The sequence below is a fragment of the Lissotriton vulgaris genome, chromosome 3_1 (assembly GCF_964263255.1).
Source record: "Lissotriton vulgaris chromosome 3_1, aLisVul1.2, whole genome shotgun sequence".
NCBI classification, from domain to species: domain Eukaryota; kingdom Metazoa; phylum Chordata; class Amphibia; order Caudata; family Salamandridae; genus Lissotriton; species Lissotriton vulgaris.
Genome location: NC_141689.1, coordinates 519,243,733 through 519,270,268, shown reverse-complemented (window position 1 = coordinate 519,270,268; position 26,536 = coordinate 519,243,733). Strand labels below are relative to the sequence as shown.

The window sequence follows — 26,536 nt, the reverse complement described above, 5'->3', positions numbered from 1 at the left end:
ACATCTTTAATCTGAGTAATGCCAATAAGGTCTCATTTATCGAATCCCTTAGTTCTCTACAAGCTACCCAGTCTCTCCGAGTTCAGTAGCGGGTTAGCTAAAGTTAGTCTGCCCTTCCAGCCTAAATACCCATTAGCCGCATGCCACACCTGCACATGCAGTTGGGCCCGTCAACGGAAACCTACCAGGCCTAGAATATAGGGCTCTATCAGGAGTTCCACCAGGGGCCTGACCCCGGTCCATGGCATATCCCGGATAACCCGGAGGTCCGTAGATGACATTGTTATCGGCAGCCAGTTGTGAGGCCCGATAATATTTCCGTAAATCCGGGAGCCCGATTCCACCATCGTACCATGGGAGCGTTAGCTTTGCGAACGATATACGAGGCTGGCCGTCCCACAGGAGCTGTCTCTGGAGAGACTCGATTCCCTTGAAAAAAGAGGCCGGTACAGGGTCCATTGAGTTTTGCAGAGCGTATAAGAACCGAGGCAAAGCCATCATCTTGAAGAGCGTGGCTCTCCCGAGCAAGGGCGTGGGGAGCGCCCTCCAACGTTCCACATCTTTCTTACACCTTTGTAACGGGGAAAGAAGATTATTGGAGTATCGCAGCTGCGAGTCGAGCGTAATGTAAATACCTAAGTATTTGAATCCTATTGTCTCGGTCTGGATTGGGCACGATCATGGGATCACAGGCCGGTCCCCAACAAGGACAAAGAGTACTGACTTCGCCCAATTTATAGCCAATCCAGAGTGCCTACTGAAAATAGTCAAGACATCAAAAAAATTGGATAATGATGCCGTGGGGTTGGTGAGATAAAGTAAAACATCGTCCGCATTGAGCAAGATCTTGTCTTCCCAGTCGGGCGTCCATCGTATGCCTCGAATTGATCTGTCCCATCTGACCCAGGCCGCCAGAGGCTCCATTGCGAGTGCGAAGAGCAATGGGGACAGCGGACACCCCTGCCTCGTGCCCCTTCCCAGCGGAAAGTCACTGGACTTACAGTTGTTGACGACCACTCTGGCAAGGGGGTCCGCATATAAGAGCCGAACCCAGCCAATAAATTCAGTCCCGACACCTAACTTCGCCAGGACCGCAAATAAATATTTCCATTCCACCCTATCAAAGGCTATTGTGGCGTCCAGCGAGACCAATACTGTTGACTCATGGATTTTCAAGGAGCCCCCAAGTACTCCATGGAGTCTACGCAGATTCAACGCTGTGTTACGACGGGGCATGAAGCCAGATTGATCCGGGTGAACCAGTGTCGTAATTACCATGACCAGCCGATTGGCAAGGAGTTTCGCCAATACTTGGGGCTCTGCGTTGAGGAGCGAGATAGGCCGATATGCGGAACATTGTGTCTTTGGCTTACCCCCTTTATGTATAACCACTACATTAGCCACTCGCTGGCCATATGGCAGTTGAGCCATCTCTCCAGAAATATGGCTTGGACGCGTGGAGCAAGTATATTGGCGTTTAGTTTGTACAGCTCAATAGGTATCATGTTGGGGCCGGTCGCTTTACCGGACTTTAATTGCCTAATAGCCTGTGCAACTTCGTCAGAGAGCCGAGAGTCCAGATAGCACCTGTTTTCCTTCGACAAACTCGGCATTCCAATGTCCCTAACCATTTTGCTATTCTCGGCCTCCGTGAAGGCACTACCAGCGGTGTAGACCCGCCGATAGTGCCTGGCAAATTCGTCTGCCCCCTCCTGCGGCTCCGTAATATTGCGCAAGTCTTTGCCCTCTAATTCCGGTACAAGCCTGGACGCCCGCTCTCCATGCTCAAGCCACACAATAAGTTTTCCGGCCTTATCCCCCTGCTCATATATACGGCTCTGTACAGCATTATTCCAAGCAATCGCTCTCTCTCACCAAACTTTTGTATTCCTCCTGTCGGAGTCTCAGAAGGTGAAGCTCCGCAGGCGTGCTCGAACTGGCAATACCCGCTCCAAAAGTATGACTTCACTCTCTTTCTGGGCAACCTCTGCCTGACTTTCCTTCTTCTTCCCCGCCACTAAAGACAGGACCTCCCCCCGCACCACTGTTTAGTACGCTTCCCAAAGAGACTGGGCCGAGTCAACCGACCCCACATTCTCCGGGAAATATCTGCCCGATACCTGGAGCACCTGTTTCTTGACAGCTGGGTCTTTTAACTGCCAAGCGCTGATAGGAGCTATCCTACCCACCGCCTGCCGACCAAAGGCGAGTTGCAGCCACAACGGGGAGTGATCAGAGACACCTCTACCCAAGTACTTCACCTCCTGAATCATAGCTACCATTACCGCGGGCAACAGCAGATAGTGTAGTCTAGAGAGGCTACCGTGTGCTGCTGAGATATGAGTGAAATGCGTCGGCGTAGGATTACGTATCCGCCAGCTATCAACCAACCCAAGCGTATCCAAGAAATCTGAAAGCCCTCTCTGTGATTGTCTAAGCGCCCGCAGTGGGCGACGGGCCATCTCCCCATCCAATACTAAATTGAAGTCACCTCACAGGACTAGACCACAGAGGGGCAGCGTGAGAAAACTGCACTCAAATCACGGAAAGAGTCAGCCTGAAGTCCCGAAGGTATGTATATAGATAAAAAGGTGACCGTCCTGCCCCCCACCAGGCCTGACACTCCCGCGTGCCTGCCTCTTTGATCCAGCCATGTGGCCTGCACAGACAGGGGGAAGGAATTCTTGATCAAAATCCCGCCCCCCCTAGAGCCAGTGGTGAACCCAGCGTGTGCAACTAGTTTATACCCTCCTTTATGCAGTGCCATACATTTATTACCGACTAGGTGCGTCTCCTGCAGCAAAACTACATCCGGAGAGTGTCTCCTAATAAGCTGGCGGACCGTCCCTCTCTTGATTTTGTCACCCAAGCCATTTACGTTCCAACTTAGCACCTTTATCCCAGACCCTCGACTACTCTGCGCCATTTAACCCATGTATCAGCCATTCCGCAACATTATCACCTGACATATAACAAAAAATGAAAAATATACAATCTACAACAACACAACCACATTCCCATCCCACCGCCCCCCCACCCTGCACCCCTGCTCGCGGCATTCGCCAACCCCCAATTCACAGTGTGCCTGTCGCCCCATACTCTAACTAACCAACTATCTAAATATAGATCTGAGGCGGACGTCTGAACCCCCCGCCCCCGCCCAAGGAATCCTATTTGCACCAGACACAATTAACAGTTCCCAAGGGGTCACTCCAAGAGAATGTCTCGTGTGTAGTCTTTCACTCCCAGCTAGCGCCGCACGGGCCATTACTATACTTATCATTCCCGTTCCGGTGTTCCAGATCTGTCATCGCCACCACCATCTCGGAGCTCCTCCTGGGGGGGAAAGACCCTCGAGCCAGTCCGAAGCCATTTCGGGGTTATCGAATAACCACCTTCCCCGCGGCCTCAACTCGCAGCTTGGCAGGATACAACATTGCATGTTTCAAGCCTCTATCTCGGAGCCGCTTTTTGACTCCAAGGAAACTCTGGCGCTGCCTCTGGACCATTTGAGTAAAGTCTGGGAAAAGGGTGATGGTGGAATTCTCGTAGTTCAGGGGACCCTCGGACCTGAATGCCTGCAGGATAGGCTCTCTGTCCCTGAAGTTGAGCACTCGCACAATCATCGGACGCGGGGGGGCCCCGGTCGTGGTCGGCCGCCCGGTATTCTGTGGGCACATTCTATTGTGAAGAAATTTCCAAGCCCCTTTGGTTTCAAATGGTTATGGATAATGTCTTCTATGAAGAGATCAGGGGCCAACCCTTCAGCTTTCTCCGGAACACCGATGACACGTAGGTTGTTCCTCCGAGCCCGCCCTTCATATTCATAAAGTTTGCGATCGCCAGATCCCTGGAGGCCTGAAGAGCACAAACATCTTGCTGCAACTGCGACACATTATCAACCAGGATTGCAGTCTTGACATCTAGAGATTTTACCTTCTTGCTGGTTTTTGGTAAGGTCAGCCCATATCCCGTTCACTTCAATAGACACAGTGTCTAATTTATGATCCAGCAACTGCATCTGCTGCCCCAGGGAGGTACGGACACCATCTATCGCCGTCATCACATCCTGCAGCGTGGGTTCCGTCACTGAATCCGAGGAGTCCTTATGGCCATCCAGCGCCCGCCCCAAGCCGGAAGGCGAGCCCCTGGGCTGCATGTATCTATCTAGCCTGTTGGTTTGGATGGAGTGGGCTCCCTTAGATCCCCTGGCCAGCGGTTCTCGCCCTCAGATCGAGCCGCCATAATACGTCCGTGTCAGAGGGGAAAAAATCACCCCCACAGCAGCAGTGTCAATGAACGCCGGGAAGGCCTCAGCCGGCGCAGATCAAGTTGCTCGTCCAGACGAAGGCCAACCCAGATGTCACAATCCGCCACCAGTCCGGATAGGCAAGGGTCCCAAGTTAGAAGATGGTTCCTTTTGATCCCGGTGCGGGTGCACAATCAGACCATTAAACAGGAATAGCGAGGAGAGGTCCTTGACGCCTGTCGCCACATAAGTTCCCCCCGCCGGCAGCACCTCGAGGGCCGACAACCAGACACCACTGCTGTCTGTATCACTCGCTCCGTTTGGGCACCCAGAAGACCGCTGCAGGTGTCACGGTACCACAGTCGCCAAGGGGTCAATAGATACTGACAGTCCACACCGTGGGGAGCACCACATGCAGCTCGCCACAGCACCAAGAAGTGGCTCAGGGCTCCCCATACATGCCCTCGGGACTGCCGGCAGATCAAACAACTCACCGCTTGCCGGTCCAGCTCCAACAAAGTCACCACGCCTCAGAACTCGCCTCCAATAAACAAGCGGGCGGCCCTGATTTGGTAATCACAGGCCCAGATCAAATGCGGGAACAGCTCATGACACGGGGCAGCAAAGTTAACAAAGCGCCGCCCCGCTCCGAATGACACTGTTCAGCCAGGCACGAAACTCCCTTTCCCCTACCCCCTTTCCCCTACCCCCTTTTGGTTCGGGGGCACCACAACATTCAGAAGGGTTTGCCCGGGTAACAGCGACCGGGCTCAGCAGTTGTCTCCGCCAGCCAGGGCGTCCAGTCGCGGGTCACACCCCCTACAGGAATCCGGTCAGCTTCGGGGCAGGGGGGCCCTGCCAGGTCTCCCCCCAGCACCTCGTGGTTGCATACTGGCACTTGAGGCTCCGCACAGGCATATCAGCAGTCTCTGGGCATATCGCCCGACTCGGGTCAAGTGCCGCAGGAAACCTCCGGAGTGGCGACCGATGCTGATTCACTCCGGGCCGGCTGCCACTTCACGCCAGTCCCCGTGCCAAGCAAAGCGGAGGCCCAAACTTCACAAGCTCACCGCGGCGGCACCCGGCGACGCTGCGGGGTCGGAGCGGCACTGACAGGGACCGCCGATCTGCAGCAAGTAGATGCACGGATTGATGCGGGCGTGGTGCGGGGCACTCGGAGCTACAGACCTACGCGGCCATTTAAGACGCGCGCGTAGCTCCGCCTCACTACTTTTACTCTTAACTGCTTTTGTGAAGTGGCAATAAACATCTACATAGGGAATATTTTTTTATTCCTCCTGTACAATTAGCACAAATAGAAACAACTGTGGCCCTTTTGGCACTTTTAGTTTTTACATTCCGTGGCAGTTCACAAAGGCGTTTAAGAGTACATGAAGCTCTACTCCAGTGGTGCTACTACAGGCACTCTTAAATGTCTTTTTCAGGACCAATTCACAAAGGCCTGGCAAAGTTCACACAGGTGTTTGCGAGTACACAAAGCTCTACTCCTGTGATGCTGCTACTGCATGTACTCTTCATGGTCTTTTTCGGGACCAGTTCACAAAGGCGCTTAGAAGTATGTGAAGCTCTACTCCTGTGATGCTACTGCATGTACTCTTAAATGTATTTTTCAGGACCAGTTCACAAAGACTTGGCCAGAACACAAAGGTGTTTTCGAGTACGTGAAGCACTACTCCTGTGGTGCTAATACAGGTACTCTTAAATGTTTTTTTCAGGGCTGTTCACAAAGGCTTGGCCAGTTCACAAAGGTGTTTGGGAGTACGCCAAGCTCTACTCCTGTGGTGCTACTACTTGTACTCTTAAATGTCTTTTTCAGGGCCAGTTCACAAAGGCGCGTAGGAGTGCGTGAATTAGTGCTTTTACCGTACTACTCCATGTGCTCCTAGTGTCTTTGAGAATCGTCCCCACAGTGTGTAGCTTCCCTGACTGTTCTCTTCGTGTTGACTGTTTCTTCATTAACAGCCAGTTGCATCTCAGTTTATGTAAATAAATTAATCCGCTTTCCTTTTTATTAATTGATTGGAACCCTCACGTTATAATGAAGGCAACATAATTCTAGATTGCTCTGCGCAGGTCCAGAAAAAAAAGAAATCATTAAAAGATGGACTTGTGCTGTCCGAGAGAATAAAAAACTGTGCTTCCAAAATTGACGTCAAACTTCGATTCAAGCCCACATTTAAGTATCTTCTGTCATGGCCGCCATTAATACACTGTTATCACCCTGGTACACTCCAGTTGTTGTAAGTTGCTGTACCAATGCCCTCTGTGACCTTCAGAGCACCAAGCCTTCTGGTTTCTGATTGTGACATTTTTTACATCTTGTACTTGGTCTTTTTCTCTATGACCTGTGGAATTCACTGGTTATTGTGCAATATTCTGGTTGATTCTTTTTACTCTCCGAGTCCCATGGTATTGCAAAATAGTGCTCTCCCACTTGATTGACCAGATACTTCCTTAGTACTATTGACTCCTCGGGTGCAAACCAGTCCAGCCTGGCTTTAGTACTGTGTGTAGTTTGAAGTGTAGTGTAACTGTTACCACACATTCTAAAAGTAAGCAACAGGTGCTCATTTATATGCATGACAGGTAGGCCAGTTCAAATTGGACCAAAGTGTAGCTGCAGGAGGTGTACTTTTGGGGTTCATACAAAGCCAGCCATGATTTCAGCGCTCAGGATTTCTGATTTTAAATTGTATAAAGAACTCTATGTATGGTAGTACATGTAACACTAATGATGATCATGGCATACTATTTACAGCTCAGTAAGTTGACTGCTTCAGTTAACCGTAAGCTTCCTATGATAGGTCTGTCCTTCTGTCCTAGTTTTCTTTTCATCACAGGGCTCAGGAAAGATAGTTTATTGGACCAGAGCCAGTGGGCAGTGAATGTGCCCAAAAATCAAATCGCCACTCGCATCTGATTCTGAACCCTGACCTCAAAATAGAGGTGGTACTGGTTGTAGTAGAGTAGGATCTGGTGTTTCACTGTTTTTCGACTTTAGTCTGGCTGGGTCCCTGCTGACCAGGACCCCAGCCTAGGTGCTTCCTTTCTAAATTGATTGCATGTACACTAGGTACACTCCAGATTGGTTACTAGGTTACCCTTGTGAGTCCCTAGTATATGGTACCTTAGGTATACTAAGGGCATAGGTACCCCAGAGGCCTACCAGAGCCTGAAGCATGTATTATGCCACTCCTGGGAAGCCTGCCAAAATGGCACCACAGGACTGCTCCCGCAGTCTGGGTTAGATGGTGCATGCACCCCTTACTAAGATATAGGTTGCCCATATCTACCTTATATCACTGACACATATAAACCTACAAGACACTCCTATGGCAAGCCTTATCAGTCCTCAAGGCAGAGTGCTTGGTTTTGTGTGAGAGGGTGCCCATGCATGAGCAGGAACCCTCTGCAGCTTTCGGAATCTATTCTCTGTAGCTGTTCTGTGATGCAGCCAGACCATATACTCTTAAGTGCATTATAATCCTGCGGTTAATGCGAACTTTGGAATGGCTGCATGGAAACATGTCGTGTTTGGTGTCAAATACTTTGGAATCCTACCCCCCGCCAGCCCTGGCGGGTGGGGTAGAATTCCACCCTTCTAGAGGGAGAGACATGTACACACTGACCTAACTGGGATTAGTTTAAAAGAGCCCCAGCATCACAAAATGGATGCTGCAGCCACAGACACGAGTCTGGCCTCCTGCTGCTGGACGAAACTCTGGCAGGGGAGGCCTGGGCAATAGGGTGCCTGTCACAGGGAGGTGTAACCACCTCCCAGACAGGCTTTAGTATATTGGGGCTGGGTGGGTGCATTCATAGAATGCTTTTGAGACCGTGCTGGGGGTACACTTAGTGTCCCTGTGCATATCCCAGTTCAAACCGGTTGCAGGGGCACTCAGCCCCTGCTCTGGCGCAAAACTGGACAAAGGGAAAGGGGTGTAGACACCCCCCTCCCTTTATCCTCCCAAAGGTGGGTCCCCAGAGTATGTCCAACCCCCTATCTTAGTAAAAGTGTGGGAACCCAGTACTTAGGATGAAACTCTGCAACATATATCCTTGAACTTTGACATTCTACATCGACTAGAAGACGGAAGAATCTCCCTTGGGGTCAAGGAGTGACTCTCCTGTTCCTGTTCAAACGGGCACCAAAGAAGCATCTTGTAAGGATCCCGCCGGATTTGCGACTCAGGACACTGACTTCAAGACTTCTCAGAGGCCGACACGAGATCCCAGCAAAGATGAGACCCGCTGCCCTCACGAGTGACGTGGGACCGGAACTCTTGGACACCGTGCACATTTGTAAGTGCATAGATTTCCTGAGCTTTCCTGAAGTTGTGCATTGGGCTACTTGTAGTCCAAGCCCCAAGCACCATTTGCACCGAAGATTGTGGACCTAAACTTCACAAGTGTTCTGTGGGCCCGCTTCCAGCATTTCCGCTCGAGGCGCCTTTGCGATCCATGGTCCGTCTACTGGTGTGTCCCCACGAAGGTAACTCTTCTGTTTCTTGGGCTTTCCTGATTGCCCCAGGCGTGCCCTGACTCCCCTTCAAAGGGTGAGTCCCTCAGATCTTGCTGGTCTGCACCGAAGCAAATCTTTGCTTTCTGCATGGGTTGCTGTTGCCAAGGCTTGTTGGGTCCAATCTAGAAACCGACACCGCAGCACTCGACCTCCTTCGTGGGACAGCTCAAATCCAGCTCCTGGTCGTCCTCTGCGCCTCCTGATCCTTGTGGCTGAAGATGCAAGCTTCACCTTCTTCAACTGAAATCACCCGACTTCGGTTGGCATCTTCTCATCACCTTCCTGATCACTGACAAGTGACCCAGACTCTGTCCCCTCTGCTTTCAGGTTCTTCAGATCTCCGATCCACCCGGACACTTTCCACTTGGTCCCCTGTAGCACTTTTTAGCAGCTCGCCATAGAAATCGATGACAAAACCCGACACGAAAAGACACCTGTAACTCCAGTACTCTGGTGGTTCCTGGTGGCCCCAGCGGTTCTAAAGGCTCTAGGCCTTGTATCTATGTCAGTCATGGTTCTTATACCACTTTCTTAGTATATGGTTTGGTACGCCCCTAGGGCTCAACATATATTGTGCTAATGTACTGTGTGCTAAATAAGTTTACTGAATGTACTTTTGCCTCTAGCCTCATAAAGAGACTAGAGAGATGTGTTTAGAATAAATACATATATTTTATATATATACCTGGGGTGGTTCTCCTTTCATTTGGTCATTCATGAGATTATAGACTGGTAAAACAAGCTGCTGTACATTTCTTCAAGACTTAGCCTGAAGACTGCTCTCCCCAGCTACCACTAGGATAACTTTTTATATAGGTTGTCTTTAAACCTACCATCAATAAGGGTTGTTTTGACTAGTGCAAGGTGCCCACTAGAATAGTGGACAACATGTGCCAGGCCAACTTCTCACACTGGTTGGCCTGGTTTACCAATGTGCACAGACTGGCAATGGAAGTTAGTAGACTCTTGCAACCAGTGCAAAGTATTCAAATGGGGTTACTTGTGACACTTGGGGGCAAGGGGACACAGAGTCATAGTTCTACATAATGTGAGGGTAGTGGCCTCTACAGCTTTGTGATTTTAAGTGTCTTAAAACATGAAAGAAATGTTTTTAGGTCAGATGGCAAGTTTGTAATATGTACCATAAACGTGAATAAATTATAAAGTGCCAGAGATGAAAGCAGCATTAGGATGGCAATCCTGAAAGGCAATTTCACTCGGGGCCAGAAAGATCACATCGTAAATTAGTTTTGTACAGCATGCTTTAATCTCTTAGCTGCATTATCAAAAATCTATTCTGTTTGAAAATTGTTTAGTTGGTATTTTACCATAATTATGGCCCACGTTTGGTAGAATAATTTGCAGTATATATTTTTTTAAGCAGCAAATTGTTTTCTCATCTTGCAGTGAAGCGTTGCCCTTTTTCCTGCTACTAATTGACCTGTCGAGAGCCAGTGCGTTAGCCAAATTTGCACTAAGTTCTAATTCGCAGGTATGTTAGTATTTATTTCCTTATGATTTTGAAAATAAATTTATTTCTTGCAGCATGATTGTGCACAGAGTAAATTCCAAGGTTTTAGCCATTCTGGTTGTGTTACTGAAGACCATTTTGCTTGTAAATATAATAAGTCTGAAAGCTGGGTTTTTTTAACACCGATTTGATTGATTTTCTGATTAACAGTTTCTCTGTGTACAACGTACCAAGTATTAATTTTTGTATATGAACACATTTAGTCGACCTTTGTATGATTACAGTAGTGACAACGCTGATCAGACATTGATTTCACATTTGTATACAGTTGCACATACAATCCAAATCAAATTTCGACTTCACTGCCGTGTCGTTACTGTGTGTACATATAACTCAGTAGAGACTGCTTACTGTATTGCATAGTTCCATCATATTCAAAAAAACGAATTCTAACTTAACTCCCCCCTCCCATTACCCCACATACTCAAAAATACTTCCAGACATCAGTTATAGCATCTAGCACCATCGTAGTTTTCTTACACATTAGAGATCACTTTGCTAGCAGTAACCACCTAATATACAATATAGCTCAGCCACATACTGCTTTTCCTTACACCCTGTGTCTCAATGAAGGTTACATTAAGCAATTATGTATGTCTTTATTGCAGGGTGTGTATTTCCGTCGCTACAAACTCCTCCAGCATCACATTCCATTCTAGCGATATGTTTTTTTTTACATATACCTCTTCGTTCCTCTCTCTGTAACTCTGCGCTTTCCGCCCTGCCCCACCTAACCATTCCCATATACCAATCCATCACAGCCGGTGCTTTTTTTGCTTTCCGTCTCATGGTTATTGAAGTCTGAAAGTTGGTTATGAAGCAAACTCTTTATGTAAAGAAGATAAAGAGAAGCTTTAGGTAGCAGATGTTATTTGAGGCACCCGCTACCTTTTCTTGAAAAGTCCTTATGTTATAAAAGAATATAGTGTTAGCTTAGTGTGATATAATAACTTAGCTTTTTTTCTTTAGGATGAAGTAAGAATCAACATAGCTCGTGGTATGGCTATCCTTGGACCCACTTTCACTCTAGATGCGCTTGTTGAATGTCTTGTTATTGGAGTCGGTACAATGTCTGGTAAGAAGACTTCTGTTTATAACAATCTTGTCTTGTGATCTTTTTTTATCACCATTGGTGCGGTGCAGATTTACCCTGTGCGCTGACCATCATAGATTACCATTGTTCATGACGAGCTGAGCTCGTCATGAGTGTATGAGAGGTGTACCTTATGACGAGCTGAGCTCGTCATGAGCATCGAAGGGTTGCATTCAGCTTGTACAAGTGGCCCTTCCTGTGAAACACATTGCTGGTGAGTGTAACTGAGAAACAACAGTAAGCAGAGCGCTGCCAAGTAATACAAATACAGTCCAAATAGCCTTGTTTTTTATGAGAAATTTCTAAGCTAAAATAGCACAGAGCAGTTTGTCCTTTCTACCACCTCTTTGCATAGGTATCACATGTGTTAAAGAGTATCGGGTAAAAGTACTCCTGTAGTACCACTTCCTGTACTCCTAAATGTTTTTGTGAATAATCCACACTAGTTTTGAACTTCTTTTCTTTTTTGATAAACACATGTTTATTGTTTTTATAAGTATCACAACAAATCACAGTCCGTCCATGAAGTGCCCTATCCCATAACAAATGCAAATAATTGCAAAATGGTCCTATCATACAGACTTGTACACTGAAGAAAATTATAAGCATAAGTAATGATACAGTTCATACCAGCCCAGTGTACCTGCCTGAGGCTTCAAGCCATTTACTCCAAATCTTTGCATGTTTGGCGGTGCACTCTCTGGCCTCATACACTGGCTTTTACTGTTGCGCATACCAGTTTACCCCCTGGTGCCACAACACCAGTGTCTGGGCATTCCAGTGTGTGGCAATGTCTCTTTTAGCTACTAAAAAGGTGGAACGGAATAAAGTCTTATCAGCACGGGGTCCCCCTACACCTACTTCCACCCCTTGGAGGATCAATAATGGGGAAAGTTCCAATGTCCGTCCCAACACCTCTGAAAGCGCTGCCACCACAACCAAGTCCCAGTAGCATGCCATAGGGGGCATGTCCATACCACATGGTAAAATTCTGCTGGCTCATGGGAGGGGTGAGATAAGCACAATGTGGCTAGTACATTTGTACGAAGCGGAACCTGGATGAGATTGTGAGAACCCCGGTAGCCATCAGTGCATCGCGTCAATCGTTGTCGTCCAAAGGCCCTATCCATTCTTGCCACCGAATCGGAGGTCATCTAAAATCCCAGGGGCATTAAGGATCAGGGTACAATAAATCTGGGACACCCCACCCATGCAAAGGGCCCACATCATAATTTTAGCTTCAGGACTGAATTCAGGGATGGAGTTATGTGTATCCGAAAGGCATGGTTCAGCTACAGAAACCTGTGGAACTGCATTTTTGTCAAATCATAGGTCTTTGGAGGTCTTGAAAAGAGACCATATGTGTACCTTCCTAAACACCCCCTATTAGTGTGATGCTGATTAGGTCCCAGTGCACAGATCCCTCCAATGCCACCACCTCCCCCAACCATGTGCCGTGCCACAGTGGTGTGTGGTGAGTACGTTGTGCCCACCATCCCGTATGTTTCTGGGCTACCCTTCATCCTGTAAATACTAGGCGAGTCACTTCAGGCATCATGTTAGGTATGACTGCACCATAGAGTAGCTCCATAATACTCGAGAAGCACCATGTTGCGAGCTGTACTTAGGCCGAGTCCGACCAACGCCCGGCAAGCCAGTCATTAGCTATCAAAAGGTGCAAGGCCAGGTACTACAAGTGCAGATTAACCATGCCCAGCTCCCCTTCGTAGGGAGCTCGATGATAAACCAGGAAGGCCAGACAGGCTCTAGTACCTTACCAGAGGTTGGAGATGGCTATGGAGTCCATCTCACGGAACCAGTGTCGAGTGATCTATAGGGGGACATTCTGGATAATGAATAGAAATCGGGGCAAAACTATAATTTTGTAAAAGGCGATTCTCCCTTATGTTGTTGGGTGGAGTTTTATACAGCGTGCAGTAGACGCAAAGGTATCAGAGCGCTTTACATGAGCACCAGTTACGTTAGACGGGCACATTCATTTTTTTGTTAGGCACAGGGAGATTAAGGGATTTGACCAGAATCATAGAATCTTGAGCGTCCCTGCCAAGACTTGAACCCAGTTCTCCAGCTCCCAGGTCGACCACCCTAGCTGTTAGGCCACATTCTCTCCCCATAGGCAGTCATGGGCAGTGTCTGTCATTTCTTAAGATCTGCCTTGATCTTACAGGTGAGAGGAGTAATGTGGAGGGACATCGTCAATTCAGGAATAAAGGCCACTTGGATACCTAAGTACCGAAAGCTAAGGCAACGTATTGGAATGGTTGTTTGCCAATTGATAGTCCTGGATAGGTGCAAGAGGTACTAAACCAGATTTGGTCGGATTAACTATCAATCCGGAGGCTTCCCCAAATAACTGCAAACGCCGAAGACTTCGAGGGCCAGTGTCTGTCTGATTTGAAATGTAGAATAGAACGTTGTCAATGAGGAGGGCCCAAGTCCCCATTCCCAGCCCCGAAACTGAGCATTGCACCGTATGAGTCTAGCTAAAAGCGCCATGGCCAACGTGAAAAGCAGGGGGGAAAGAGGGCACTACTGCCTGGTCCTTCGAATAGAAAATTCTTCTGAAACCACCCCATGGATCTTTATTCGGGCCATCGGATTGAAGTATAGAATACGTACAAGGCCACAAAAGCGGGGTCCAAACCCAGCCACCTCCAACACACATGCCAGATAGCTCCAATCCATCTTGCCAAATGCCTTTTCAAAATCTTTTAGGAGCAAGGCCAGCAGAGCTGAAAGTGAATTATGGTGGGCCAGAGCTACATGAAGGCGCCGCTGACAATGTCTGGCAATCCTACTGTGCATGAAGCCACATTGATCTGGTTGAGCCAAGGACCAGATGACACTCCGCAACCGGGTAGCCAATACGGTTGCGATGATTCTAATTCCTCCATTGATGAGGAAAATGGGCCGATAATCGGCACATGAGGTAATGGTACAGGAGTCATGGGTGTAAACGCAATGGTGGCCTAGTCAAGATCATTGAGGAAATCGCCCCGTTCTAGAGATTTATGAGCTGAGGTGCCAAGATATCCCTGTAGCTGTCAAAAAATGTGGAAGGGTAACCTTCTGGGCCAGACGTTTTCCCGCTTGACATCACAGAGATCTCCTCGCCGATCTCCTCAAGCGCAATGGGCTGTTCCATGACCCGTCACTCCTCGACAGAAAGACTGGATAGAGGCAACTCATCAATCAGCAGGGAGGCCCTTTCTGCCTCTGGATGTGGGATCGCTGTGAACAATTTCGCATAATAGTTTGCGAGCACTTTGGTAATATCCTGGAAGGAGCAATGCAGTTGTGCTCTGTTGTCTACCACATCAGGGATAACTTGACCAGCCAGAGACTGGGATGCCAACCAGTACAATAATTTACTGTTTTTAACTCCCTTGCCTTATATGCGGGCGATGGAGGCACGCCTGATACGTTTCGCAACCTCAAGTGAATGAGTTTTAATCTATTCCTGATTCAGGGTCAATTCCCTATCAACAGTCTCTTGCCGACCCTCAAGGAGTCACCTCTCCCTGCGGAGGGCCTCCGCCGCTAGTTGTGAGATGCGAGCAAGATAGCGCGCAACATTGGTCTTAAGATCCGCGACCATCTTCCACAGTTAAGAGATGCCCTTCTGCTTCAGTGATGCTGCTGGTCAAATTCCGGAGATCGTGGCAGAGGAGCGCCACATCCACATGCACCTCCCCTATTTTCGTTTAAAAAATGTTTACGAGGAGCCTTTAGAATTTTCCCAAAATCTCCCTCCACTGGGGCTGTGTAGGGCATCCCACCCGGTTGCCCCCACCGGGGTGGTAAACTGATCAATGCGCGGCTGAGAGAAGTGGGTCTTGGCAGCTTGTTCCTTCCCCATGTTTGCTGCGGTGCCGGTGAGATAGTCATGAGGGAGAGTCAACGGTCCTCACTAGAAACGCACCAAAAGTCCAGCAGCTCAACTACACACTCTACATGCGGATAAGGGTTCACACTGCCCAAGCCCATGTTGCAATCAAGGGCATAGGACCCCAACTGAAGAGAAACCGGGCCCAGTGTTCAACCCACCATCACCATTGAGGGTCGTGAGGAAGTGGAGGACGGCAGGTGCCTTCGGCAGTAAGTCAAAAGGACCCCTCAGCAGTAAGTCCAAAGGGCCCTTTAGAGCCCCTATGTATACAAGGCCTGCCCACTTAGTCTCAACCTCCCCCCATCCCTCCCCCAGCACAACTCCGATCGCAGGTGGGAAGTTCCTCCAGCAGCAGTCAGGCGGGTCAAGGCAGCAGACCCTTCGAGGCACCGAACCTCAGCTCCACCGGAGCAGGACTCCCTGCATCAGCCGCAAGAAGCTGTTCGGTTGCTCAAGCCTCCGAATCCTCTTCTGGTATGTCAAAGCGTATTTGCCAGGATGAAGCAGATGGGAAAGACGTCGCTCACCACACTCCCCGCAGGGTCTCCACAGGGCCTAACATGGCAATGGAGGTTGGAGGCAGGTTGCTCACTGGTAGGCTTTGGCCTAAAAGCCCAGGCCTCGCACTACTCCGCCATCTTGAGTGCTCCTCGGGAAACATCCGCGTAGGCCCCAGCAGCCTCAATGCTGACATCAGCCTCTCGCTCCGTAGCTGGCAAGATGCGAGGTCCTCTGGGGGTATACTACTGCCTAATAAAACCAGGTGAGTGATGGAGAGGTCCGGAGCACTCTGAGAGTGCGACTGCCATCTTGACACCCTAAGCCACACCATTTTAAACTTCCTGAGCATTTCCCACCCCGTTTGAAAAAATAATTGGCCCGGCTTCGCAAATGATAGAACTGCTCATAGTGTGTCACAATTTATAAAGTTGGTTATTGTGAACTTACTAACCAAAAGATCTAAAATTCTAATTGTTAAGTCATTAGGAATTAAACAGATTTATTTTATATTGACATTCTACCTTCTAGATCCTTGCTAGACCTTTCTTGTAGCCTGAGGTTAAACTTAATTCTGAATTACAACACTCTCAAATAAGGAAAACGTTTTACCAATTTCTAAGCCTTGTTTTTCAAATAGTGTTTATTTCACATACTATCCTTGAAAGAGTCGTAAACCTACACAGTTTAAGCTTGTTCATGTTTGCACATGGGTTTATATAGTGGTAACGTAGTAGTGAAGCAATGATGTACCTTACTGCAGCTTTCCAGTTTCTGACTTCTGTGATCATTCATAGTTTTGAAATTAAAAACTTTAAAAACTTATTTCTTAATAAGTAACTTTTCATTTCATTCCCGTGCAGGAGTGAGACAGCTCGAAATCATGTGTTGCTTTGGCTGCATGTCAGTCCTGGCCAATTACTTCGTTTTCATGACCTTCTTCCCAGCTTGTGTGTCCTTGGTTTTGGAGGTAAGATATGTGTGTTTTTCTTTCAGTAGAAATCAGATGAGTGTTTTAATTTTGTACTCACTACAACAATATAACTTTGTAATATTTGTTTCGATCTTATTTACGAATACTCTAAAATTAAATTCTAGTTGTCACCTGCACTCTTTTGTTATTGTCAAGTGTATGGTTTAAAACCACCTGCTGCACCAGTGGGTGTGATTGAAGGTCATAGGGACATTGCAGTCTTTAACTTACTGTGCTTGTTGAGACAGAAATAAAAGGTTATTTTGTACATGCTATTTCTTTTACAGAAAACAATTTAGTGTAACTTTAACATAGGGTTTTCTTTGGTATAATTCTTGTTTTTTTGCAAAATTCCCACCCCATTTCCTGGAATACATACAAGTTTAGATTGAATCTTGAAAAGTTTAATTCTAGCAAGGGATAAGAAAACAAAATGCTTGTAGAGCGGGGCTAGCTAGATGTTTCTAGCATTGTTTAATGGAACAGACTCCATGAGCATCAGGCACACCATTATGGAGTGTAGTCTTCCCATTGGTGATTACCTATCTACGTTAACACTGTGGGGGGTGGGGGAGGATATTTAAGATGACTGGAAACCTGCGGTCTGCTACAGTGTTCAATATTAAAAGCTGCCTTGAAGTATCTTGTTCTAATTGTTCCATTGGGAATTGGGGGATCTAGGACTTGTATCTAGGAGTGGCCCTTTTACTATTTCCAGTCTTGTCCAGTCTCAGTTTGTGATCATGTCTTTCACCATTGCAGGGCAAAGTTGTTTGAGTATAGGTTGCATACTTTGGTTTATAATGGATCTCTCATTCTGAATATGTGTGCCTTAGGCTGTGTACCCATACTTTAAAAGAATGTTGTTTTAACATCTGGGTTCCTCTCATTTGTACACCGTACGTGTTTTTACAGAGATGAGCTTCTGATCATTGGATTAGAAGAAGCTCAAACACTCCGTCCATCATCCCCTTTGGTATCCCTTTGTTCGCCCTAAGTTGGCAGGGTATGCCCAGATGTGAGTCCCTTGCTCACTTTGCCAGTGGTTTCAAGCTAGCCTGGCTGATGACAGCTGATTAGCCAGAAACCGGTCCCAGGATGCTTGTTTCCGGTCCAGGGAAGACGTGGCTTGGTAGTTCGGGCTGGACTGTTCCCATGATGCACAGGGTCAGACTGATTTGCATATAGCCATGTCTGAACTGGGGTGGCTGAGTGAGCTAAAGAATGATGATGGAATAAACCTAGATCAGTTGACTGGGGGTGAGTGTTTGATTTGCTCAAACGCTCTCTCCATTATCCTGTTTTGGGATCGCTTAGAAGAAGCAGGGGCAGTAAAGTACTTTCATCATTGCATAAGGCTAGGCGCTCTTATGACCAAGCACAGTGAAAACGGCTGGGATCTACCCCCAGAGTAGAAAACCATTTAAATATGTAATAATTATTATAAAAGTTGCATCCATTTGTTGTTTCGTGACCATGTTTAAGTGGACGTAAACTAGGGAAACAGTGGACAACATCGTCTGCTCTGTATGCACTCCATGTGCTTTGTCCCAATTGCAACTTTTTGTAACATAGCTGGATTGTTTTATATTTATTTTACAATGTTTTGTAGTAATCTTTTTTCTTGATTTTTTTATTTTTTTTTTATTATTTTTTTTGCTTTACAGCTATCCAGGGAAAGCCGCGAAGGACGTCCTATCTGGCAGCTGAGTCAATTTGCCCGCGTTCTTGAGGAAGAAGAGGACAACAAACCAAACCCCGTCACTCAAAGGGTCAAAATGATTATGGTAAGAAGATGAAGAAGGCATACAGATATATAACACGGTCACATAGGGCCCACTTCACCATGTTTCATGTAAATGGGTTAGTGCCTAAACTTTAGGAGACCAACACACCTTACATTCTGGGTCTTTTTTTTAGGTCCGCATATTGTTTATTTTATGTGAGTAATTAAACACTATGAATCTGTGCCCATATAGCAGCTGAAAGGTTTACTCGTGATATGTTATTGTTTAGCACCTGAAAGGATAAAGACTACATGAACAACAAAGGTGACTTTCTGAAAGTGATCTCAGAAAAGTGTTGGAATATTTCACGTTTGAGCATTGTTCCACATTGGAACGTGTGTTGCTGCTTATCCATGTTATATTCAAAAGCACATCACTGGCTTTTGTGTATACTGCAACAAAATTAACTATCCACTCTAGAGGTTAACCGAAAACCTACCTTTGCAGTGTCTGCTTAGGGCAGTCTTGTGCTTCAGCAGAAGGGAATACAATCTGCAACGTTTTGCTGATCACCAGCAGAGTTTGTAAGAGTAAATATAGTGTGCACATGCTAAATGAAGTATTTCACAAAAAAGTTGAGAACTTTGAAAATATAATTTATAGGAAGAAGTGTAGGTCGTCTCTGAAAATGTGCCAGTTCTTCGAAAGCAGCGGTTCTTAAACTTTTTACATCTGTGCCCCACTGGATCACTATTGGAAGCCATGGAACCTCACCTAAATAATTTGTTCAACGTGAAACTAAAAAAAAAACCTGCAAAACTATAAAATCAAGTACACATCAAGCAAATAAACAAATCATGAAATATTTTCTTTAATATTCAAATTTTAATGGGAAGGTTTAAACTTTTCAAACTGCTTTTATTTTTAAATAGCAAAGGGATCTACTAGGCTCTCGCATATCGCTTTGTCTTTTATGCTCTTTATGCAACCTCAATTATTAAGGCAGCGCATACTAGTGCTTCAATAGGGCCGCCAATCGTCCTCATGGTTTTTCATACTTGCGTAGCTCCAACGAATCAACTTGATTTTAAGCCTCCAGTTTCCCATTTACAGAGTTTTTTAAAATTCTCAGTTGTGCATTTTTTAAAATGTATATATACTTTATGAATCTAATATTATGTATTTTTCAACACTGTCACGGGCCGTAGAGGTCTGCGGCGCACAGATTAAGTATCACTGTACTGAAGTGTTCTGGTTTTAATTGTTAGGAACTTTCCTTAAGACAGCAATAGTGAGGCTTCCTGGTGTTCTTGCCATGCTGGCCCCTCCCCCATTAATCAGGCACTGCCTTCTACAAAATTAATCTCTCTTGGAAACATTAATACTTTTCCTTGTTATTCCTGTGCGTCGTTTTGTGCATTACATTCAATCAGTAATGTAAACGTCGTACATTATGGCTTTCATTTTATTGCTCATAATAATGACCAGTATACTCTGGGATCCCTTACCTATGTATGCTCTGGGCTATAATATTAATTATATTGAAACCTGGTTATGTATTTTAAACCACCTTTATGATTTCATTAGAGTTAATTTAGAGTTCCTATCCTTTCAGAATAGCTCATGCACTGACCATTAATGTCCTACATGAAAGGTTTTAACGGTGTCTTTCTCTTTTTGAAGTCTTTAGGCTTGGTTCTTGTTCATGCACACAATCGCTGGATTACAGAACCCTCCTCTCAAAACAGCACAGTTGATCCTAAAATGCTCATGGAACTAGATGAAACTGTGCCCAAAAGAATTGAACCCAATGTCCCCCTCTGGCAATTTTATCTTTCTAGGTAAGTAGATCCTTATTGCTACAGACTGTTAAACGACTGTATTTTTAAGAACACATGGGTTGTGCTGTGTGTTTTCCATTAATCCACGTAAGGGGGCCTCACAGGAAAGATTTGTTGGTTATATATACATTTAATGAGTCAAATATGTTACTCTCAAATTTCTAATGGGCTAATTGAGTAACCATACATTTCCTGGCTTACCATCTTGTTAGTTAGTGACGACTAGGGCACAAAATGTGTTTATATTCTTTTTTGAGTGTGGAATAGAGCTTAAGGGTAGTTTAATTACAAACCGTGTTTAAATGTTCTGGTCCTTCTGTAACCTAGCTCCCATGTGCACATGCACACCTTCTCTAAGCTGTCCCGATTGCCTACATAACCTTGTTGAGCTCTTTCTACAAAGGCAGTCACATGCAAAGTTTTCCCAATGTTCAGGTATACATTGTATCAAAATAGTTGCTCACAAGTGTGTGCATAATTATGAGCTGTGCAGTTATGTGGTGTAAATGGAAGCACATGCTAAATGTATCCACTTCCCTCTGTAGAATGGTGAGCATGGACGTCGAACAAGTCATCACTCTTGGATTAGCTCTTCTCCTTGCTTTTAAGTACATCTTCTTCGAACAGACGGAGACTGAATCCACCCTTTCGTTGATGAATCCAATGTGCTCTCACACTACTGTGCGGAAGAAGATTCCAGAGTCCTGCTGCATGAAACGGCCAAAATGGCAACAGAATAACGTATCACCTGTTTCAGTGGCTAATCTGGCTTCCGATGAAGGAAGAGGTAATTTCTTCCTTTTAAGGAGTTTAAAGCAAACCAAATTCAATGGCTATTGCTTTAGGTTAATTGTTTGCTCCATTTCCTCCTGAGTGCTGAGCTGTCTGTAGATTGAGTTTTTTGCCATAGTCTTATCTAAATAGGAAAGAAAAGTAATTGTAGAAAATGTGCCCATAGGAGTGCTATGACAATTCATGATTTATGAGTCAAACTGTGAACAGAAATAGGACTTTCTGCAACTACTCTTATGACACAAGATTTCCTTTCCCAGTACTCTTCTTGTATTGACACAGTGTTGTTTCAACAGGTGAAGTCATAAAGCCTTTACCTACTGTGAATCCTTCTAAGGCCAAGTTTGTGGTTGGTGAGGTTAATGAACTAGAACCATCAGAGAATTCCAAAGAGCAGCTTCAACCCGAATTGCCAAGTGAGCCACGGTCTATCGAAGACTGTGTTCAAATACTGCGAAATTCACAGGTATGACAGCTTGGTACATTCTTTAAGGAGATGGAAAACAATATTATTTTATTATGCTGTGTTGAACCACATTCTGATTGTTTGTAGAGGCCGATTCCCATGTACTTGCCTAGTGGGCAAACGTAAAAGGGTCCATCATTTTGTTCTTGAATTTTTTTGAACTTACAATTTGGGTATGGGAAGAGTTGGGTTCATAAATATTCCAGGGTACAGTGTACTTACTCTGCACTTGGCAACAATGCACTTCAGTAAACGTGGCAATTTTAGTGTGCATTCTTGCAATATCTACAGTGAAAAAACCAAACTTGTCCCAGAAACCTTTCACATGAAGTAAAGCAAATATTATTCTGCAAAAAAACAGAGAGACAACTACATGCTTTTTCTGTGCATACATTAGACTTGCTTTTGCAGAAGTCTAAATCTCCCTGTAAGACTGATTTAAAAATAGGAATTTGCTTTCAGAGGTTTTATGGAAATCTATCCATGCAGTTTCCCCACATTTATACATGGACGGTAGAATAATATTTGGTAAGTGTGGGCAAACACACCATTAATTTCAGTTTTCCTTTCACACTGGTTACTTGGGAAGAGAAGGCTTATTGAGAAACCATTCTCCATTAAATCAAAAGGGAAAACTGTATACATTTAAGTTTTCAAATTGTTTAATCTTCAGCTTGAGCATTTTCCACAGTACATAGACTCTGCACATTTTGAATTAGGAAAAACGTACTCGGAAACGTTTTGAAAGTAATGAGTTTCTTTGCTTGCCAATCACATGTACTGTTGGTAGTTTTGTAGATTAGGGAAACAGTTCATAATATTCATGTAGAGTCATACCCCTTGCATCCACAGGTATGCAGGCGTTTTCATGACTCCATTAATTTTATCATGTATATATTTGATAACAGAAAGTCTCTGCCTGACATTGTCATTAACGTAAAATATGAAACCGCACTTGAAGCAAATGGCTTTATCTGGTAGCAAATATTTCCATCTATGTCTTAAAGTTTATCGTTGGGATCAGTAATTCTGCTTACCTAACCGAAAGGAAAATAGGGTCACTTTAACATTTTTTGCATAGTTTTCACTGTACACATTTTGTGACGGACCTAGGAATTTAAGCTGGACAGTGCAACTAATGAAATTATTCATATATTTTCTATACAGGAAGGTGCAAAGTTCCTAAGTGATGCTGAGATTATTAAACTTGTGCAAGCAAAATACATACCTGCCTATAAACTGGAAAGTTCAATGGAATCTCCGGAACGTGGTGTGTCCATACGCAGGAAAATGTTGTCCCCGATGCTGGCAGAACCTACAGCTCTCCAGCATCTTCCATACAAGAACTACGATTATTCTCTGGTGAGTTTGTGACCTGCAATATAATCTGAGGCTAATGGCATACCATAGCTGTGAGTATAGATAGTCATTTTGTACCCTTGGACATGGGCATCATAGCATTTGTGAAATATTTGTGTTAATTCACATGCACTAGGCTTTGGAGTACCAGTTTAGTATGCACGAGGCCAAGTTAAACTGTCAGTAGCTCCCTGCTTTTCATAACTGCACATACTTATAGTGGTGAGTCCGTGATAAGATCAGGGCAACACTCTCACCCTCACAGCACTGACTCTTGCTAGTTTAGGCAACACTGCAACCATTCATCCTACCAACCAAATGCTTATTCTCATGCTTGCCTCGAAATAGGCAAAGCAACTGGGCACACTTGTACCATTTCCGGCAAAGAACTCCTTGCAAGCTCCAAATTGCAGCAAGAATTGAACATGTTCACACAGAGCTACAGAGCCATACTAGTGGTAGTAACTCACATTATGAATACCAGCAGAGAACAAGCATTTTATTTTGAAGCTAATCTAGTTCACCATGTAACGGAAAGGAATTACCAGTGATGATTAGTACAGCAAAGCATTTTTCCAGAGAGGTAACATTTCTTTGAAATGTATGAGCATCCATGCAAAGCATGTTTACAGAATAACCTCCTTTATGTTGGAAGTAAAATAGAGGAAAAAACTCCCACCATGATGCTATCTAAAAATAGATCATTCTTCTTGATAAAAAATACACTGCAGATAGCTATCCAGTGCTTCCCTTCCGACTACAAAAGCTCCCAGGAAGCTAGTTTTCACAGAGGAATTACCACCTTTTTAGCTTCAAAACAACAGTTTGCAACAGTGTCATGACATATAATCAGTGCAACGTTAGATTCGACTTTAAGAAAGGTATTAAAAGAGGAGAGGTATGTTTCAGTGGAGGTTGGTTTTGGGACTTCCGTGTACCATCTACAACTGCATAGGAAGTTGGCATTCACCTTTGTTGCATGTTGAGCTAGAGTCTAGCCTTGCTATTATCTCTCATATTTTGCATGTGCCATTTTCAGGTAATGGGAGCTTGCTGTGAGAACGTGATTGGCTTCGTGCCCATCCCAGTTGGTGTTGCCGGGCCCCTTATCCTTGATAGCAAAGAATTTCAAGTGCCTATGGCAACAACGGAAGGATGCCTAGTGGCAAGCACAAACCGTGGCTGCAGAGCAATAGCGGTAAGTGGTTTGGTGGGCCATTCCTTACTTGGTTTTCTAAAATATATATATTTTTTTTAATTGGTGCCCAGATGATACATGTCAGTGTGGCTTTGTTTTATTCTTTGATTTATTTGTTATTATAAAGTTCAAAGGAATTATAAGCAAGTCCCTATAATATTTTAAAAAAGGGCTAACTGTTATATCTTGGACCAAGTGCTGAGAGCCACACTCGTAATTCAATGTTCCCTCACGACCCAATAATAGTGTAATCACAAAACATTCATTATATTGTTCATCACATATGTCGAGCCTCACAGGTTATTCACAATACCAACAATTGAGTTAAAAACATATTTATTTGATTTAAAAATTGCGATAAAAATGTGTATGGGGACAGTCATTGTACTAAAACAAAATCATAATCTCAATCCTCCCAAATTAGGTTACAATCTAATCACAACTATTTAAAAAATCGACACAGCGTTTCGGTGATCTCTTTAATCCTTCCACCTTCCTCAGGACTAAAATAGTTTCAGTAAATCTGGAGTTTTTTTATACATCAGAGTTCAATAGTTTCTGTACAGGATGATTAAATGTTTCTCCCGTAATTCAATTGTCAATGGCTTGTCTATTGGTCTTAATGTTAAAATTCATCACTTTGAATTCCGCAGGAGCCACTGTTATAATATGTTATATGTGATGATTGAGGACACTGTAGACAGTTCTTAGCTCTTTCTCAGCAGTCAGTGCAGTGTGGACAGAGTTCCTTTTTAGTAACTTTAAAGAGGACCGTTTTTCTCAACCATAAGTCCTTGATATTAACGTCCCATTCCTCACAACCGTTAAGGGTGAAATCTCGGCCTCCCTGTCTCCGTGGGCTCGTCAAAGCTTTGGAAACAATTTTTAATTGGAAGTCTTTTGCCTATCAATGAACTGTTTTCTATAAACTTTGGATGATTACATATCTTGTGAGGGTGCTTGATCAATGCCTGTTTTTTCTTTGACACTTTTTATGGTTTACATATTTTTTTTAAATCCCATGCGATCTTTTTAGATCTGACTTAAATATGTGGATGCCTTATAGTAATGTGGTTTCTAACACAATCCCGACTGGTACCGGGATGTCTGCTACCTGGAAAGGGGCTGAGATCAGCCGATTTTCTTTTCTTTTTTTATATAAAAAGGAAGCCCCAAACGTCCGACTAATTACGGCCCCATCAGTCTGTTAGATAACCTTCCAGAGGTCTTTTGCAGGTAGGTCTTGGGGAACTATTGCAATGGATTGACGATTACCAGATTCTCTCTCACCTGCAGGCCAGATTTAGATCTACGACCAGCACAGTTGACTAGGTCTTTCACTATCTGATGGGTGAGTGGAAGAGGGGTAGGTGAGGCATTCTTCATTTCGTTTATTGATCTTCGAGCTCTTTTGATCTGATCCCTAGATAGAAATTGTGGGATTTATTTATTGGGCTAGTAATTCCCTGCAACTTGATTATTAATATTGTGTTCCTCCATGCACATGCAGGGCATTTTGCAAGGATTCATTGATGCTCTAACAGCAAACTATTGAGAAAATTGCCAATGGAAAGGAAGTTAGCTAGGGCTCTGTTTTGACCCGAACCCTTTTACTTCTGTACATTAATAGTTGATTAGAGGTTTTGATTGTGCACACGATTCACCAAGAAGGACACCTGGTATCCAGTTCTTCCAACGGTAGAGATAAGCAAGCCAGTATGGTGCGGAAATATGGGGCCATTCCATGGATTACAAAGCCTCATGAATACTTTGTTGGGTAACTTGCCTGATGTCAGTCCAGTTTTCCAGGACAACATCTTCCTTTTTGGTTGTATTTTGGAACAACACACCAGAAAAGTTTGAAATGTTTCGAAGAAACATGATATGAGTTTAAAAGCTAAAGAAAAAATTACGTTTGGAATGATCTGAATTAATCTACCTCGATTCCTGTTCAGAGAAAGTCTATTCCGAAGCATGAATTGGTCAAGACTATTCAAATTTTACCCATTTCATAAAATAGGAATTTGATCTTTTGGGGATATCTGATTATTTTTCTTGTTTTATTCCTAACTTTATGAGAAAAACTAGCCACATTCTCCCACACAAGAGAAGAGAATGTTTTAACTTGGATATGGAGATTCAAGCACTGCTTGAAGCTGCACAGTATCTGCAAAGTTGTATGCCTTATTTACCTTGTTGTCTAATACTTCATTCTAGTGATGTCCTTCTGTGTGCAGTTTTAAAATCAGTTCAGAGTGAGGAAGGGCTCACTATAGTTTTTGCATCTAAGGCGTTAGCAGAATATAATTATTCAGCTGAGAAGGATGCCTTTTTGCTGTAGAGGCGATCTCAAGAC

The 26,536-nt window shown here is 44.8% G+C and overlaps 1 protein-coding gene across 1 annotated transcript in view; it reads left to right on the top strand.

The window, feature by feature from the left end:
• HMGCR (3-hydroxy-3-methylglutaryl-CoA reductase) overlaps positions 1–26,536 on the top strand; it is a 98,020-nt gene that overhangs the window by 46,065 nt on the left and 25,419 nt on the right. The window contains exons 5-13 of the mRNA XM_086960768.1: positions 10,200–10,284; positions 11,293–11,398; positions 16,688–16,794; positions 18,465–18,584; positions 20,208–20,365; positions 20,911–21,152; positions 21,454–21,623; positions 22,791–22,985; positions 24,022–24,180. Coding sequence (XP_086816894.1) covers positions 10,200–10,284; positions 11,293–11,398; positions 16,688–16,794; positions 18,465–18,584; positions 20,208–20,365; positions 20,911–21,152; positions 21,454–21,623; positions 22,791–22,985; positions 24,022–24,180 — 1,342 coding nt within the window. The remainder of the gene's footprint in view (positions 1–10,199; positions 10,285–11,292; positions 11,399–16,687; positions 16,795–18,464; positions 18,585–20,207; positions 20,366–20,910; positions 21,153–21,453; positions 21,624–22,790; positions 22,986–24,021; positions 24,181–26,536) is intronic.